We start from the raw sequence: 18,708 nt of genomic DNA on the forward strand, positions 1-18,708 counted from the left end.
CAGGTGGCAGAAGCCTGCCTCCTTGGGCAGCAGAGGGGCACGTGCCCTACCCTGGGAGCCAGTTCGAGGTGAGAGGCAAAGGCCGAGTCTGATGGCCCAGTCCAATGAGAGAGCTCCCTGGCCTCCCGGGAGCCCCAGTCTGCTGGGGGGTACAGCCAGCGCCCTCACAGAGCTGTGGTCGGAAGGGGAGACAGCGTACAAGCCCTGGAGGTCCTAGTCTGAGCTGGGGGGCTGCCAGACCCTCCTTGATGTGGAGCAGTGAGTTTTCAGGGCCAGTCTCCTGCTCCCCCCTCCCCAGAAGGCTCCAGACCTCCGTTCCCCCTGAGCAGCTCCTCCACCACTTAGCAACAGAGACAATTTACATAATGCATCGAGTGTGAGAGCAATAATGGCTGGGGAAGCAGGGTGCCCGTTAGTGGCTCCTTGGGAGAGAAAATACCTGTTCCCACACCTCCACCTCCCCCATCACGGACCAGCCGTGACACTGCTGGGAAGCAGGTGCCTTTAAGTACTCAGTGCTGCCAGGAGGGGCCCTGGAAGGGCGGCGCCGGCCCTGGAATCGGAGCAACCTCGGGATAGAGATGCGCGGGAGAGGAAATTTCCAAAGCACCCGAGTTTTGAACATAAATCCACCCAGCCGTGCTCTGGAGCCTGCACCCCTGCTGGGCCCGGGCCCTGGTTCCGGAGCCTTCCCAGAGGAGGCACTCCAGCAGGCGGGAAGCTGTAGCCCGAGGCCAGGGAGCTAGGCTGCAGCTGCCCAGGAGGCGGTCACGTTCAAACACAAAGGCAGCGATGGAAGGGGGAGAATACATAAAAATTACTGGCATGGTAATTGCTTTTTATATAAATGTTCTTTTTAAAAGTTTTCCCCAGTGTGAAAGTCCCTCTTTAAAAAGAATAAATTCACTGCACACCAATTTATTCCGCGCCTGTAGATGGAGCATAATGACGGCTCCTCCGTCAACACCTGATCAAGAGGCAAGCGGCTGCCACTTGACCCAGCTTCCGGGTCTCCCTGCGCAAAGACGATGCAGGCAGCAGCAGGGGCCGGGGGTCTGTGGGGCAGCGGGAGAGTGGGGAGCTGGCTTCCAGGAGACTCTGGGCCTCAGAGCCAAGCCCCACAAGCCCCGTTAGTGCGTCAGATGCTGCACTTGAACGGGGGATTCAGAACAGGGCAGCCACCGTCACACACGGGGGAGCTACATGGGGCTGGGGGAGCTGGGGTGCATGGGAGGACGGCAGAGGGGAGGTGTTCAGGAGGCTTCTGGGGGGAGCAGGCCCCAGGCCGTACGCAGGAATCCAGCCGGAGAGGTCTGTCCTGGGCTGCAGGAAGCCCTAGCTCTCTGCTCTAAGCCCTCAAACTGTTCGGCCACCTCCAGAAAGGAACACTTCAGCCCAGGGCGGGAAGGGCTACTCGGCCTCACCGCGATGCCCAAGACCTGGAAAGGAGGCTCCTGCCCACGCCCCTTCACAGCCACCGCTCCCTCCCCTGTGAAATGGGAACAGTGTCTCCGTGGCCTCACCACCCGGCCTCTCCGAGCGCTGGACTGGGGACAACGAGGACTGCCCTGCACAAGGCCTGTGCTCTCCAGAGAGGGGCCACTTGGTTCACAGCCGCCCCGGGGTGCAGACACACGGGGCTGTGAGGACACAGAGCCACAGACGGCTGGCACCCTGTCCCCCTGCAGGGCTGCTGGGCGCAGGGGCAGGCACAGTAACTGGGGGGGACATTTACCATGCACGGGAACATGGTGTGTGTGTGCGTGAATGTGAGCTCCTCACCCACAACTGAGATTTCTCAGCTTCACTAATGAACCAGTTAAGTAGTTCTCACCTGCTCGGGTGACACGAGCTCCTGGCATCTGTCTCCTCGTCGTCCCACCGCTCACACCTCCACACAGAGCTCAGCCACAAACACGCGTGCGTGTACACACTTGCCTGGCCACGCCCCCCACGAAGCACCCACGCTCCCCAAGCCCCTGCGCACACATGGTCACGCCCCCACACGCAGCACGCACGCAGATTTGCGGGTTCTCTCCCAGGCGCACACAGTCCCATTCCCGCACACGGCATCACGCTCCTGTCCTCTCTCTCCCACGTGTGGTCAGTGGCACTCTACTTACATGAGTCTCCGCAGGCCAGAGAGGCGTCTCCCAGTGAGTCGGGGACAAGAATCACAGTGAGCGGGGGCTGCTCGCCTTCTGGGTCTGACTGCCTGTGTTCAGGTGGACTCCGGGGAGGCCTGGGCATGACCCTGCCTTCTGGTCACAATCTCCCTACCCCACAGGATGCCCGCCCAAGGCTCCTGGCAGCTCCTGCCTTCTGTGGGTACCCAACGGATGCAAAAGCGGCAGGGAGTGGGGAGCGCTGGACACTACTGGCCTCAGCCCTGACATGGAGGGCTTCCTGGGGGAGGGAGCTGTGGGCTGGGTTTAAAACTGGGGTGAGGCCTGGAGGGGACGGGGGTGAGTGAGGAGAATGGCAAGGGGACTAGGGAGAGAAGCTGGGATGTCTAGTGGAGATGGAAGTTGAGGGGGGCACAGGGATGGCTGGGAGGTCCAACAGCTCCCCGCTCCCCCCGCACAGGCCACATACGTTGGCCAGGCCTTCAAGTCACTCTGGCAACAGCCCAGTCTCCCCTGTCCCAGCCTGACATCTGGATGCCAACACACCTTGCAGCGGGCTCTTCTCTTGGGCCCTTCTTCATGGCCCCCGCACCCTCCGTTTCCTCACAAAGAGCAATCAGGGACCCTAGATGTGGGGCCAAGCCTGGAAGGTCCCATGCGAGCTACCTCTTCCAGGGCAACCGGCACTGAAGCTCTAGCTTGATGCACTAGATCCGTACCCCCATGTGGGTCTGCTGGTCCCCATGGTCCTGTGGGACAGTCAGAGCCCCGGTCTCCCCCTTCTCACTCCTCACATGCCTGCCACTTTCCTTATCTAGCCACTGAACAGTTACTAGCTAAGCACCTACTGCTGGCCAGCCTCGGGGGCACATACAGGCACGTGTGCACGCCACAGGCGTGCGTGTGTATGTGTCCCCCGTGTGTGTGCAGCCTGCTTCTCCACCCAGACTCTGCGACCCCTCAGTTGGGGCCCAGCCCCCAACCCACACCCTTAGGCCAGGGCACTCTAGCCTTGGGGTTTCCTGATTCATGGGAACCCGAGGATGGACAAGGAGTGGGCTCAGGAGTCTGTCCCGGATCCCCTGCCCCGACCCCACACACTCATAAGCAGCCAGCCAGCTGCCCTGCAGAGCCACCCAGGGCTGGGAGACGAGTATGTGAAAGACGGGAGGTTTGGGGCTCTGTAACCTTCTCCAAACTCTAGGTCTCTGCTCAAAGGAGAGGAGAGCCGTGCTCAGAGAAGGTGGAGGCAGGCCAGGCTGAGCCTCCGTCTCCTGCCTGCTCGTGGTAAATGCTGCTCAGGCTGCCCCTGGGGCCGGCTGTGGTTTGTCAGAACCAATTACTTCTCTGCCTCTGCCAAATGCTTGGGGCTCCACAAATCTCAGGCAAGTGTCCCCGTGGCTGCCACCGATCCAGCAATGGATGGGGGTGGAGGAGTGGGGAAGAATGCAGATCGGGTCAGCCATACCCGGGGGCCCAGCATGGAAACCCGTTCTGCCCTCTACCCTCATCTGCCTTCTCCCACCCTTGATCATCCAGACTGGCCCCTGGCTCTGGACATGCAGCCCCACTACTCTCCAGAGACAGATGGAGAGGCCAGCAGGGAGGGGGCAGACCCCGGTGTCTTCTCAACAATCTGCAAATACTGGGCCCCCATCGGAGCTGACCCCCAGCTGTCCTGCTACAAGGCCAGCCTCTCTGGGGCCCCAGGGGAGAGCCAGGGTGTTCATCAGAACAGTCTTGCTGTGTGTGTGGGGAGGAGTGGGGGTGTCTTGCGTTAGGAAAGCTCGACAGACAAACGTCTTAGACTCTCAAAATGGAAGGATCGAGGGGCATCCACTTTAGGGAAGGAGTGTGCAGCAAAGCCATGGGTTCTCAACCCAAACTTCCGGAGAGAGGCACTCTGTCTGCCTGGTGAGGCATGACCATGCCTCTGAGATTGTCTCTTCTTTAAACTGAGGGACCCCACACCTGGCTGGCTCAGTTGGAGGAGCCTGCGACCTTTGATCTTGGGGTCGTGGATTCGAGCCCCATGTTGGGTGTAGAGATTACTTAAAACTTAAATAAACTTAAGAAACAAAACAAAAACATAAACAGAGGGACCCCAGTCACAGAACCTTCCAGAGATCCCTGGAGTTGCCACCCTCAAGAACCCGTGATCCTCAGCCTTGGCCTCGGCCACACCATTTTCTGACCCACTAACTCATCCCCCGTGCCAGTACCTGGGGCCGGCCCGCAGATTGGTGGTTTCCTACCACTTCTATTCTACTGCCAGCCAAGCTCCATGCCCGATCCACCAGGCCTGGAGACACCTGCCAACTGGCTGGCTGATTTGAGAAACAGACTCACAGGCCTCTTCTGGGGTGTAGGGTCCCTCTCCTTCACCACTGCCCACCTCCTCCCTCGCTAGAGGTGCCTCTGCAGCTGGCCCCTGGGTTCCTGGCTCGAGAAGCCGCCCACCCATCCCTGGGCTGCAGGCCCTGCTTCCTCAAGTCCTGCTGGCTTTTGTGCCTCTTGCTGTAAGGTTTCCAAAAGATGCCGTGGTCAGCCAGTGTTAGAGACTGAATATCTGTGTTGCCCCCAAATTTGCTTGTTGAAACCTAATCCCAACAGGATGGTATTTGGAGGTGGGCTCACTCTATGGGAGGTGATTAAGTTGTGAGGGCAGCGCCCCTGGCGAAGGGGATCGGTGTCCTTATTAAGGACCCCAGAGAGATCCTTCCCCTTCTACCACTTGAGGAAAGCAAAAAAACAGCGGTCTATGAGCCACGCAGTGGGCCTTCTCCAGACACCAAATCCGCTGACAGCTTGATGTTGGACTTCCCAGCCTCCAGAACCATTAGAAAGAATTCTGTTGATGATAAGCCACCCAGTCTACGGTATTCTGTTATAGCAGCTGGGACGGACTCAGACGGCAGGGACGAGAAAACTGATTTCCAAATTCCTGGGCTGAGACAAGCAAACGGGACACCATGGGCATCTGAATTTCCTGAAACTGTGACCAATTCCTGGAAGGACAAGCAACTGATAGTGGGGGAGGGAGCACAAAGGCACCCCCACATTTATAGGGCTCTGTCCGTAGCCTTTCCTTGCCCCTGGTCCCTTGAGATCCTCTCGTATCCCAGGAGGACAGAGGTGCTCGGGTCCCCATGTCATGAATGGGGGAGGCAAGACTTAGAGGGGCAGGACAACAAGCTCCAGGTCCCTCAGTGTGGGAAGGCCCAGCCCTGCCCTTCCTGCCCCCTCCACTCTTTCCACCACCAGCCACCGTGGAAATGCTGCCTGTGGCACAGGTTCTAGGTTCAAGTTCCAGTTCTGCCACTTACCAGCTGTGGGACCTCAGGCAGGTCTCACCTTAGGAAGGCACAACTCTTTTCTCCTGCTCTGAGCCGGTCCCTGTCCTCTGGCACTGACCTCAGCCGCGGCCCTGCGGTGGTCCCTCTCCCATGCCTGTACCACCAGCCACAGGTCTGCTGATCGCACCCAGAGTGGCCTCTCCCACAGACCTGGCCCCTCCACACCACAACCCCCACAGGCACCTGGGTCGCAGGCTCACTGAGGCTGTGCCAGAGCTCCAGAAGCCTGTCCTAGCAGGGCTCCCTGCTCCAGCCTCCCCCTGCAAGACTCCAGAGCGAGGGGCTCCGAATTGGCCATGGAGGCAACTACCCACTCATGCTCCTCTGGGGACTTCCCTGTCACGGCACCCCCCACCTGCTGTGAGGCTGTTCTGACCTCACTCTCTGGGGAGTAGGAAGAGTAGAGGCCTGGAAGAGGACAGGGGCCGAGAAGGGCACAGGTACTGGCCCGGTACTGGAGGAGCCCTTGGGGTGGGGGAGGCGCCAGTAGCCGGGGCCTGGAAGGCACAGCCAACACAAGCCAGGGCTCCCGGGCCAAGTGTCTGAGGGCAGCCATCCCCCCCACGGACCTCCCCCACTCCGTCTCTGGTGGGAGGGTGTGTGGAAGGGGTGCAGCAGACGAAGCCAGTCAGCTGGCCTGCAGGCAGGAGCTCCTGCCACTGATGAAATGGCTTTTGAAAAGCTTCAAAAATGGAATTTTCTCCTGTAGGCGACAACAGAGAGTGTGGGGAGGGGGCGAGCAGGACACAGAGTCTCCCTGTCTCCCAGTCTCTTGTCTCCCCACACCGTGCTCAGGAGACAGCATTCCCAGACCTCTGGTGGGGGAGGGGCAGAAGAGGCCACCCCCAGGGCAGGCCTGGGAAGGAAAGAAGTGGGGAGCAGGCTGGGCTGGGGGGACAGAGAGGGGGTCCAGGCCGGCTTCAGCCAGCCTTCTGTGCGTCTGCCTCTGTGTATCTAATTATGCTCAAGTGGCGGCCTCACCACGTTTCAGACGCCCTCCCAGGAGCCCCTCCTCAGCCCCATGCATCCCCGCTGGGTGCCGAGCAAGAGGACCATATGGAGGGAATAATAAGACAATTAACTTTCCATTAAAGAATAATATATGTGGGTTTTTAGGGAGGCGAGCGGCAGCAATCCCTACCCAGCGGCATATTTCACACCCGCGCCCCCACCACCTCCACCCTGACGCACCCCACACCCTGAACATCTTCACCAGGAGAAAGGAGGGCGCTGCTGGGTCTCACTGGGAGGCGGCTGGAGGAGGGGTGGGGGCTTCAGGAGGAGCAAGAGCAGAGCCCCTAGGCCTAAGGTTCTGAGGCTTCCCGGAACCTTGGGGAGGGGCTTTGATGGGCCTGGTTGGGGCTCCCTCAGCACCCCTCACCTGACCATGAGCACATCACCTGGGACAGCTGTGCTGGTCCCCAAGGGGAGGTGGTCTGCCTGGCCAGGGAGCTGCAGGCCTGCTTCTCAGGGCACATGTGAACCAAAGTGCTCTGAGAGAAGGACCAGCTGTGAGGTCTGGGGGTCACAGCCATTTGAATTCTCCTTTCCTGGCCCTCCAAAGGGCTGTTCTGTTCCCTAGTACCTCCCCCTAGCCCAGCTTCCTTCCTCCTCTTCTGCCCCAGGCTCTCTAGGGTTCTGAGCTTCCCTGGCACTCTTGGACACTGCTAACCCCACCTGAATGCCCAGATGCCCAGAAAGGACCCTCCCCAGATGGGGGCCAACCACAGCCTTGGCCGGCACCCCTGAGCCAGCATTAGAGTATGCATGAGTTTTGGGAATGAGTGGTTCCAGCCAGGGGGGAGGGTTGGAGGGACGGTGGGAGGCCTGTCTCGAAGGCATGTATGAAGAGGTCCTGTCTCTGCTTCCCTGGCCCCTTAGGAAAGGGGCCCTTGATGTGGCCAGACATTGGTCCTTGCCAGGAGCCAGCTCCAGATGTGACACTCCACAAATATTAATTACACATTCCCAGGGAGCACTAAGCAGACGGGGTACAGGGATGGCCAGGGGCAGACAAGATGGGCTGGGACTGTGGCACCATCCCTGGTTCAGAAATGCCATTCCCGGCTACCCAGAGCAGTGAGGACACACGGACGCCATCGGTCTGAATCACCATGCCTGTCCAGAGAAGCGCAGCAGTGGGGAGGGGAGGAGGAGATTTAGGGGTAGGGAACTCCGAGTCCTAGGGTCCTATTCTCCTGTTCTCCGAGGACGCAGCTCAGCAGCTGAGGGGAGGGGCTGCCTCAGGGTAGCTCCTCCAGGTAGGCCCCAGGACTGCACCTCTGGCTTGGTACTTCTCCCCACCCCCACTACCACATAAGACTGCTGGTCAGGGCTCCAGGATGGGACTGGCTAGTGGAGACTGTCACTTAGGGCCTAGGTTTTCCCGTTTGTCTGTCAGGACCACAGGAGTAAGCAGCAGCATGCAGCTGGGCTAAGGCCAGCATGGAAGTGAGGCAGCCGGGGTTGTTGACAGGGCTCTAAGCCATTTCTGCCCCAATCAGAAGGCGGGGTAGGAGGGGTTGATGTGGACTGAGAAAGGTTCCCATAGGCCCAGGCTTGGCTTGACACTTTCCAGAGAGTGGCCTGTCGATCCCAGACATGGTCATCCTGGATCTCTGTTCCCAGCCCAGCTTTGGCCAGGAAGCCCTCCCTCACCCCAGACAGAGGATCTTCTTACTTCCTTTTTTAGAGAGCCTCCAAGGAAGGTTCTCACCCAGGTCAGGAGCCCATCTCAGGACGGAGCGTCTGATGAGCCACTGGTTCTTCCTCCTGTCTGACTATGATCTCTCCTGCTTTGCTTTCCCACAGGGTCCCCAGAGTTGTTCCCCTTCTACACTGGACACCCAGTTACAAGTGAGTAGGTTCCTGGCTGTACCTGTCAGAGTGACCTGGGCTTCAGAATGGGGAGACTGGCCATTTCCACATCCTCCCCTGTGCGCCCCCAGGCACCTGATGAATTATTCATCCTGATCAGCCTCATTATGTAAATGAGCTCAGAGCCCAAGCATATGCTCTCTGCTCTTCCCCCGCCCTACCCAGGATGGGGACAATATGGTGCCGATGGGGGAGGGCAGAGAAGGAGCTTAGGAGACCTTGATCAGCTTCCAGGGGTTCTGGAGAGGGCAGACTACAGTAGAGTCCACACTTTTGTGCCCTGTTCACATCAGGAGTAGGCCAGGGCTTGGAGGGAGGTGGGGCTGGGTACCCAGGGGGGCCTGGCTCAGGAGTGTCTGGCTAAGCATGGGGGGTGGGGATGGCATGTGAACACCAGGCCACAGCAGGAGCACCCACTATGTGCTGGCCCTGGGCTTAGATGAGGCACATGGTGGGATCTTTGCAGACAGCCCACACACACCACCTTGGTGTGCTATGGTTCCTAACCTGTAAGTGGGCCCCAGTCTGCACCCAGCCATGCCCCCATGGGATTGTGGTCGGGAGGAGGAAAGTGCCAAGGCAGGAAAACGCTCCCACATGCCACTGTCTGCAGTTTCTGGACTCCTGCAGCTGCCAGCTTCTGTGGCGCCCAGCTTCTGGGAGTGGGGCGGCCTCCAGGACTGGGGTAGGGGCAGAGGGTGGTCATGCAGGGGAGGAAGGCCAAGGGGGCCCAGATGCCAGGACACCCCAACTGCAGGGCGTTTGGGGGTAGCACAGAATCAGCTCAGGGAGGCCTGGGGAGGCCACTGGGGGCTGAGGCTGTCAGCTTGGCCGAGCTGGTGCCAGGATCCCGGGAGCGTCTGCAGTTGGGTCAGGGCTCTGCTGTGAGCGTCCCTCCTGACGCGTCAGAGCTGGGCGGGGGCTGGCCACATGCTCCCGCTCATATGCCTCTGAAGGAGAACCATGGTGACTCAGGTCTGGGGTGGCTTGTAGGGGGCGGGGAGGTTGGCTCCCCCCTGCTCCCGTGGGATTGTTCTTTTCCCCTGGGATTCTTCACCTGCTTTCCTGCCGCCCACCTCACCAGAGTGCCCGGCACCAAGAAGCAGCCCCAGAGCTGTCAGCGGAAAGTAAGAGGCTGAGGAAGCAGGTGAGAAAAAACTGGAGCAGGACAGTGATCCGCTGGAGAGCTGGCAGCCGTCGGCTGGCGGAGGGATGCCAGGAGGAGCCGGCCGGGAACGCCAGGTCAGCACTTCTCTGCCTGCGGCCAGGCTGGCCACAGCCGCACCAAGCACGGCCCCTGCTCCAGCGCAGCTCCCCACTTCCCCAGGCTCATCCTGCCCAACCTTCCAAGAGGTGCAGCCAGAGAGGAGCAGCACCCAGAACAGGAGTCTGGAGCCCTGGCCCAAGCCTCAGGGCTGCCGCAGCCAGCGACGTACCTCTGGTTATGGCTGGCCGGGTGGGGGTGGGGGAAGACGTGCTCACTGATGAAAGGGTCTGGAATCACTTACCTCCCATCAGAAAGGAAGGGGCCAACACGTCCTCGGAGTGAAAATGATCAGTGAGGGAAAGTCAAATTTCTAGAAAAGGGGGTGTATCTGTGTCAGCCCATCCACTGTTATTCTCATCACCTCACCCTCCAGCCAGACCTCCCAGTCACGCCACAGACCAAGAGTGAGGATCAGAGAGGGTCGGGGACTCGCCCAGCAGCACACAGTGGGGATGCGGAGCTGGGCTTCCATCTCTGGTTCTCACCAGCCAGAGAGCTCAATGGTTCAGACAGAACCAAATCTCATGCATGAAACGTGTGCATTACCTCCTCCCTGGCAAACTTTCGGGGTCTGAGTTGCCCATGACTATACAATAAACATGTCCTCAGGATGAGAATTCAAAGCATGGAAGATTCATGACAGGAGGCGCGTAGTTAGCTACTTCTGTGGGGTACACCTTATGTTCCAACACGAAACTTGGAAAGGCCCACGACGCACATTCCAGGGTACTATCGCTTCTTCATTAACCTACATGGCTACACTTGGCAGCGCCCACTTAGAACCCAGTCAGTGCCGGGTGCAATTCCTGAGCATAAATTGACTTCTGTTCCGGAACAGCTTTTCCTACAGAGCCTTCTCTGGAAAGCTCTGCTGGCCTCCAAGTACGGCTGAGTCACTGAGAGTTCACGGGAAGAGTGGGATGAGGGTTACTGCAATTCAAGCCCGGCAATTAGGGCAGGGAGGTTCAGAGAGACTGGGCCACTAGGGGGAGGATACCCAGCAAGCTGGAGGGTTGAGACCTCCAGACTCGGATTCCCTCTCCCTGTCGTGCTACCACCTCGTTAACCAGCGCTGATCAGCCGCATCGGTGCCAGAGGGATGGCCCCATCCTCAGCCAGTGGCAACGCACTCACTGCCAGCCCCATTTCCTGGGTACCTGCCCTACGCTAAGCAGGGGGAGAAGACCAAGGCTAAAACCCCACGGTAGCTTCCCCATAGAGGTTACACCTGCTGATCCCAGGCCCGACCAGGGGGGACGTCACGAACAGTGTCCAGACCGGGCCTCTTGGCCGAACCACTTACAGAAACTGTTTACTCTGCTGTTACTGGGACAACCATCGGCAGGAGAACCCTGTTACCCCCCTGCTTGGTTCTGGTTGGGCATCCTGGCCCAAGCCTCCAGCAGGAGCTCCTCAAAGTCCCCACAGGTCCCTGGGAGTCCCACCCAAGCACTCCAAGAGCTCAGCTCTCCGAGCCTCTGCATTTCCACATAAAGAGCGACGGCTCAGGAACCTGACAGCGACACATTTTGCAGCCTTCTGGGGGTGACGGATGGCCTGCTCTTCACATCACTATTTCAAACATTAACATAATCTCCGAGGATGAATGTGGTCGCCAGCGCCTAATCAATCACCCCTCCTGCCCTGATCCCTCAACTCGCCAAGCACAGGCTTTCAACCCCTGCTGCAGCGCCCGGCGCGGCGGTACTGTACTCCACTATTGTCGGCCTGGCTGCCCCACTCATCGCATCGACGGTCCCTCAGCCTCTGTGCACACCCTCCAGGGCCTGCGTGTCCCCTCCCGCTTCCTCAAACTCAGACCTCACCCACTTAAAACCTGAAAGCCTGGGGTGCCCGAGTGGTTCAGTCAGTTAGGCATCCGACACTTGCTTTCGGCTCAGGCCATGATCTCGGGGTCGTGGGATCGAGCCCCGCGTCTGGCTCCGCACTCAATGGAGAGTCTGCTTGTCCCCCCCTCTGCTCCTCCCCCCCGCTTGCCTTCTCTCTCTCTTTCTCAAATAAATAAATAATTTTTTTTTTTAAACCTGAAAGCCCAACACCCCAACATCAGAGCTCACTGGACAGTGCTCAGTACCAGAAAGAGCAGGCCAAAGCCTGGAGGAGTGGCTGTTTTTCGAGTCATTTCCCCACCGGCCCCGATGGGCCCAGTTGTGTCCCCCCACGCCTAACCTCACTCCTTATTTCTGAAGCCCTTCCCCCATTCCCACTCAGAAGAGGGTCCCTGAACAGAAAAGCCAAGGGCACCAGGCTTACCTCGCGGAGCTGCTGGACGCCCCCGAAGATCCGCATCACGCCATCGATCTCCTGCTCCAGGCGCCGGGCCCAGTGCTGCATCCTGTGTGCAGAGAGGAGACAGGTGTCAGGAGGGCCCCCCGCCCCAGTGCTGGGACAGCCCAGCGCGGAGTGACCTGGGGCGTGACCATTAGCAGCCACTCCTTCAGAGCCCGATTTCACTGGTGAAGAAACAGAGGCTCGGAACCGGAGTAAGCCCGTGAGTCTCTTTGAAGCGCAGACCTGGCGGCCCAGGCTCTGCTCACGTACTGCTGGGCAGCCAGGAAGGACAGCGGATTGTAGTTGAAATGCACCGAGGGAGGCCGGCAGCTCCAAGAAGCCTGCAGGGAGACTATTTTCCACCGTGAAGAGCCAGCCCTTGATGTTGCTGCTCTGAACATGGGGACTCTGGACACCAGGGAAGAGGGGAACGTGAGTGAGCCACGTGGGGGCTGCTGGATCTCAGAGCCTCCTGTCCCCAAGGCTGGGTGAGGCCTGAGGAAGCGGAAGGAACGTGAGTCACTGCCGTCGCCACTGTCATCGTGTAGCTGGCGGCAGGTTCCTGCCCCTGTGGGCCTCATCTGAGAAGTGGACCTGGAAAGCTTCCGGTGCAGGCGGCCCTTCCCTGCCAGCACTCAGATGCCACCTGAAGCTCATGGCTGCATGCCCTGCGTCAACTGCCCACCTGCAGGTCCAGCTCAGACCATCCCGCGCCTTTCTGAGGTCTGGCAAGCCCCGTGAGTCCATCACCCATGCCACCAGCCTACGCAGGTCTCCTTCACACTGGTGTTCCTCTGAACCCACTCTGACCCATCTGTGTCTCAGTCTTCTCCAGAAAGTGTGGATTGTTTGGGGCCGCCTCATAGGGTATGAGAAGGACACATGAGGACAGGCGGTCAAGGGTGTTGCTCCGGAATAGTTGTGAGTGGACAGGAGGGACAGGTGGCCTCAGAACCCAGTATTGTCAGCCCACACCCACGAACTGGAATGGCATCTGCGGAGAGGTTCGGTCCCCGTTCTAATCTGTGACCCTTCCTTCAGGCAGTGCTGGATCAGGTGAGCAAAACCATACCAGTCCTTGCCAAGGGCCTGCCAGGGAGATGTTCTCCACACTTCCAAAGGGGTTCGCTGCTGCGACCAAGGGCCACTGTCCTAACGCATCTGAAGAAGCACCTCAACTTCCTCATCGCACCACACGCAGAACAAGGCCATTCCAGGGAGGGCTCATAGGAGAGTTACCACAAAGACTGAAATACACCACGGGTTAAGCACAGCCCATAGGGCAAGGGAGGGGTGGGGTGATGCCCGCCCCCCACCCCCAGTCTCTGGAGGAGTACCCCAGAAACCATAGGATCCAGGAGATGGCATCTGGCTCTAACACCTCCCCCACCTTCCCCAGTGCCACTCAGGGCCAGGACTCTGCTCGCTCCCTGGCTGAGAAGAGCTCGAGCCTCCACCCCAGCCCTCTGCCCCACATCCATCCTCAGGCCTGTGGCTGGGGGGCTGGGTCTGTGCCATTGTGTGTGCCCGGGTCGGTTGGCATGGGAACTTGGAGCAGGAGGCGGGCGGATCACTAATTGCAATTTGCCAAGCTGAATGTCAGGACCGTGATGGGAAAAAAAATCAACATCAAAAGAAATAGGTATTAACTTCAGCTTGCTGCTGGCTGAGCCACAGCCTGATGCCCACCTCCAGTCCCCACCACAGGCAAAAAGCTAACCCCACGCCCAGGAGGAGGCCAGGCTGCAGACCAGGCTATAAAGGGCAATCAGGCCTCCGCTGCTAGCCAGGGGAGGGCAAAGCCCAGCAGAGAATGGAAAGCCTGCTTGGCCCCTGCTCCCATGTACCAGGTGCTGATCGCTTGGCCGTGGCTGTGGGTGGACAGCGGGGCAGGTGGCTGTTTTGTGTTCCTGAGACGGAGCCCAGGGGGGCTAATGTTGAGGTGGGTTGCTGTGTCCAGCTAGGTACAAAAATGGTTGGGGTCAAGGAGCTGATCTCCAAAGGGAACCATTAACTCTGCCCTGGCCCTGACCCCGACCTCAGCCACTCACTGGTCTAGGGGACGAATGCCAATCATAATCGTTTCTGGGACTAATACATACAAGGGCACCCAGGATGTACATGGAGTGGTGCCAGCATGCCACCTGCTCTCTTGCTTCAAGCCTCACAAAGCAGCAAGCATTACCATCCCCAATTTACAGATGAGGAAACTGAGGCACAGGGGCTATACCTGACCAGCCCAAGGTCACCCGCCCAAGACTTGGCAGCCACGGAGCCTGATGCACGGATGTGCTAGAGTCAGCAAGAGCCAAGTGACAGTGCACATCTCCTCTCAGCTCTGCATTCAGTATTGTCACTTTGAGAACTTGAAATCAGCCATAGTGGGAATATTTATACCACAGAAATCGGCAAATGCTACAAATCGCAGTTTTTTCCCCCTGGAGAGTGAATTGTAAACATTTACTGGCACACCACTGATTCGGCCCCAGGCTGTTGACTCTTTTCTAGTGTGTCTATAGGTCTCTGGTTCTAGGATTTCACAGATAAGTAAAAGAAAATTAATTGGAAGAACAGACATGGATGCCAAGTTTTCATTTTGTTCAGACAACACATCATTATTATTATAATCACCATCATTTCATCTAAAAAGGCTATTTCAACACTAAAAGAATTTTAGAAGAGCCAAATCTCAGGATAAAGTCCAATTCTTTCCAAGACACACATACACTCTTTCCCTCCCTTCCTCCCTTCCATTCTCTCTCTCTCTCTCACACACACACACACACACACACACACACACACACACTCTCACATGCACTTACGCAGGGCCTCCCCACTTCCACCCCCAGGCTGAGCAGCTCTGGACTCTGCTGTAGGCCACAGAGACCAGCCTGCCCATGATAGGGCAGGACACACACACCCTCCTGGGGGCCGAGGGTGGCTCTAGCCCTTGGTCTGGTGCCCTGGGCCTGACGGACAGACAGACTCCCAGGCCCCAAAGGCACTGCGCATCAAAGCAGCGCCAGGGAAAACAAGTTACTCTGATCACTCACCTGAGCCAAACCCAATTAGGAAAGCAATACGTGTGTCCCAGTGTTAAAGAGAACATGATAGATAAATCATTTCACTGTCACAGAGACGAGATTCTGTGGGTTGGAGGCCTTGGCTGGCGTATCAATGCTGGCTCCAAGACGTGACACCATGGGACCAAGGAGGCTGGGAGTCGACTGTGCACCTCCAGAGCTCCTGTCTGAGGGCTGGAGAAACCACCCACCAAGCCGAGGCTAACCTGGCCAGGCACGGTCCCACTCGCTGTGGCAGAATGGCATGGGGGCTTTGGAAGTACGGGGGACGTATCAGGATCCATGGCCCCACTGGCTCAGAGGCACGCTGACCAAATCTTGCCTGGGCTCCCATCAGCCGGGGCCCGGGTACCCAGCTCCACAATACCTCCCTGGTCAGACAGTGTTGCCCATGGGTCACCCTCCCAACAGGGTAGGCCCACCTGCTGGTTCCCTACATCCCTGTGATTTTCCATGCTCTTCACGGAGATGACACTGCTTATCTCCAAGTGTCTCTAAGTGCCAAATTAGCAAGCCAGGGAGGAGAGAGTGTCTGGGAGGAGGCACGTGCAGCCAGGGGCTGCAGCCCTCAGGATGACTGCTGTGGGCAGGAGAGGCAGCACAGAGCCTTGTATCCCTGTGCCCTCCGTGTGCTTGAACCCAGGGAGGTGCAGGCACTGGGCCCCCATCCCACGAATAAGAAAACGGAGCCCCCTGGGAGGATGGGTGCAGGGCCATGTACTTGCAGGGAAGCCAGACCCATCCTCCTGGCTCCAGCAGCTCCCTGACCCCACCCTTCCAGAACCAGGCGGCTTGCCTCAGGCACAGGCGCCTGTGTGACCTTGACCTCAGGGAGTTGAGCTCCTGTGTGTAAATAGGGGGAATGACTGGCTGAAAAGCTTCAGTGGCCAGATCCACATGGCCACCTTGATGCATATTTTCCAGGCCCTCCTGGGGGCTACAAGAGCACCTGATACAGTGCCCCAGTGCTCAGGAAACCTCCCATGAATGCCCACACTTGGGGAGAGGGGCACGGGGGGAGGGAGTGTGGAAAGGAATCCCAGAAAGGCTGAGAGAGGCAGGGAGTGGGCACAGGGGCACTCATCCCGTACCTGGCAGACTGAGGGCAGCCCAGCGGGAAGAGGGCCCAAGGAGCTGCAGGACGCCAGGCCTTGCTCTCCAGGGCTGGCTTCAGAACCAAGAGGAGTATATGAGAGAAGCGGCTGTGTCACTATCAGGCAAGGGAGCGAGGTCACCCCCACGTGGGGTGAGGAACTGGGGCTGAGGACCCCCTTCAGCAGGCAGAACCACCAAGTGCCCAGCTTGAACCTGGGGAGGCCCTGGCCAAACTATAGAGCGCGCTGTGGGGCCTGGAGCTCAAGGCCAGCTGCACAGGCTCCCCCAGAGGGGAGGGGCCCAGCAGGAGGAGGGGAGGAGGGGGAGGGGGAGGAGGGGGAGAGGGAGAGAGCCTGCGTGCAGATGCAGCGGCACAGATGAAACTGTTGCCAGTTGTTAATTTTATACGCGAAGTTGTTGATCAGAATGTGATTTAATTGTACAGTATAATCCAGGCTTTTGGAATAAATTATGCAGAAAACTCATCTATAATTAAACAAATCAAAAAACCAGAGACAGGTGACACGGCAGGTTTACCCCTGCGAGGGCATGGGTGGGTGTGGGCAGCCGGACCCCGCAGGACCCCGTGGACAGGCACGAAGGGAAGGAGGCGGGGTCTGTTCCAGAGCAGACAGGGGTCTGGTCCAGGGAGGCCAAGGCCTAGTGGGGCCTCAGGACTCCCAACCTCTGCCTCTGAAGGCCTCTTTGCCACTGTGGAGGCATTCTGCCATCAAAGCCCGCCTGCGGGCTGCCTCCACCAGGCAGACTGCCTGGATCAACCTGGTTCCCCCGGGGACCTGTGAGCAATCTACTGTCCTCCCACTAGCTCAGCAGAGCAGCCATCCCAACGGGGCAGGTAGGGGGCGGGGGGAGCAGGGGTGGAGCAGCAGGTGAAGTAGGAGGGGTGGATGGCAAAACAGGATGAGGCTGGGGTGAGGGGTGTGGGGGGGCCACTTGTGGCTCAGGGCATGTGAGCCAAGCCTGGCAGTAGTGGCAGCCCACAGGTCTCCTGCTTCTCTCGTGACAGGCTGGCCAATTATTCTCCCGGCTCTGGGGGAGGCAATGATTTAAAATAAATTGCTATTTAATTATTCTGATTATATTTCAGCTGGCCTGCCACCTCCCACCTTGGTGCCTTCACAGTCTTCTGAAGAGGAAAGAAGAAAAGATTGGGCAGGAGAAGGGTAGTAAGGGACAGATAGACGGAGAGACACAGACCTGAAGAGAGCCCAAGAGAGTTGGGCTAGAGGGCCTGCATCAGGCTGAACCCAGCCCAGGGGAAGATGACTGGTGAGTGGTCCTGGAGAGGGTGTTCGTCCCCTGCAGCCTCCCAAAGCTCAGATAGCAACTGTGTCCCCTGCTGAAGCAGCACCCTGGCCGTGCTTGGCCCTCCCCCTAGACCACAGCCATGTTGCGAATGGCAGGAAGCTCAAGGCTGCACCCCAGGACTGTGGCATCTCCAGAGCCACCTCCACCTGGGAGTCCTCCCTGACTGCTTGGGTGGATGTCCCTCTCTACCCAGACTGAGTACCAGGCTCCAGTCCTGGCTCTTCTGAGGCCTTGAACCAGACGTGTCCTTCTAGGCTTCAGTTTTCCCACCTGGAGAATGGAGATAAAGCTCACCACTTGTCTCTCTCTCAGGACCCAAAGAGGCAGGTGGAAACCAAGCCCCACGGAAGGGATGTCAACAATGCTGACTGCCCCACATACTCATGTGCATGGACCCACAGTCCAATCTTCTTCCTCGGACCTGCAGCTCACTAAGCGGGGGATGGCCATGCGTCTTCCTTAGACTGAGGCCTCCGGGTGGGCTGCAACCCCTCCCTGCATGGCCTCAGAGACCCTGACACAGGCGCAACCCCTCGGGAAGGGTAGGGCCTCCACGATCAGAGCATCCTTCCCTTGTCCACTCAGGAGAGAAGACGCTTGGGCCTCGGCTTCTCTTTTAGGGCTCAAAGCCCAGGGTCTCACCCCCCACCCTGATTTGATCACAGCCTCCCGAGGATGGCAGAGGGCAAAAGTCTAGCCAAGGTCATTCGCTCCTGAGAGGCCAACTGGGTCCAGCCACTCCTGGCCAAGGACAGGAGAGTGCCGACAGATGTGGAGGCAGTCAGCACAGGGTGAGTGGGGAGCATCCTGGCTCAGCTGACGCAGGGTGGAATGAGGCTCCCCAGCTAGCCACCCACGCCTTCAACAGGTAAACTGAGGCACAGGACTCAAAGGACTGGCCCATCTTCAACTGATTTGTAATTCAGCTAAAGAAACCCCTACAGCGTGAGCAACGTGGTACCTGCCCCCCCATGTCATCCTCCTCACCCTCCCAACCCCCCATCCCACGTACATAGGGACAGACAGCCCACTTATCACAAGCGATTCTCAGAGACCCTGGGGAGCTGGGGAGGGGCTGATGCTGCCGAAGCTCGAATTAGTCCAAATCCATCGGCCTCGACTATGTGTGTCTTGGGACCCTGCCCAAATACTGCTCCTTAATGAGGTTATTAATTACGGGCTGTCCCTTCCCTATCTTTCCCCGGGTAAAAGCTTTTCCTTCTAGTTGGCTCTTGGCTAAGAGGCAGTGGTGGCAGCGTGACTGTGCCTTCCCCCCTCAGACT

The 18,708-nt window shown here is 58.6% G+C and overlaps 1 protein-coding gene across 2 annotated transcripts in view; it reads right to left on the reverse strand.

Moving 5' to 3' along the window:
• The window catches only part of CACNA2D2 (calcium voltage-gated channel auxiliary subunit alpha2delta 2), a 141,699-nt gene that overhangs the window by 103,170 nt on the left and 19,821 nt on the right, over positions 1–18,708 (reverse strand). For both annotated transcript variants that reach the window (XM_026500923.3, XM_057311735.1), the window contains exon 2: positions 11,901–11,982. In XM_026500923.3, coding sequence (XP_026356708.2) covers positions 11,901–11,982 — 82 coding nt within the window. The remainder of the gene's footprint in view (positions 1–11,900; positions 11,983–18,708) is intronic.

This window comes from Ursus arctos, unplaced genomic scaffold (genome assembly GCF_023065955.2).
Source record: "Ursus arctos isolate Adak ecotype North America unplaced genomic scaffold, UrsArc2.0 scaffold_14, whole genome shotgun sequence".
NCBI lineage: Eukaryota > Metazoa > Chordata > Mammalia > Carnivora > Ursidae > Ursus > Ursus arctos.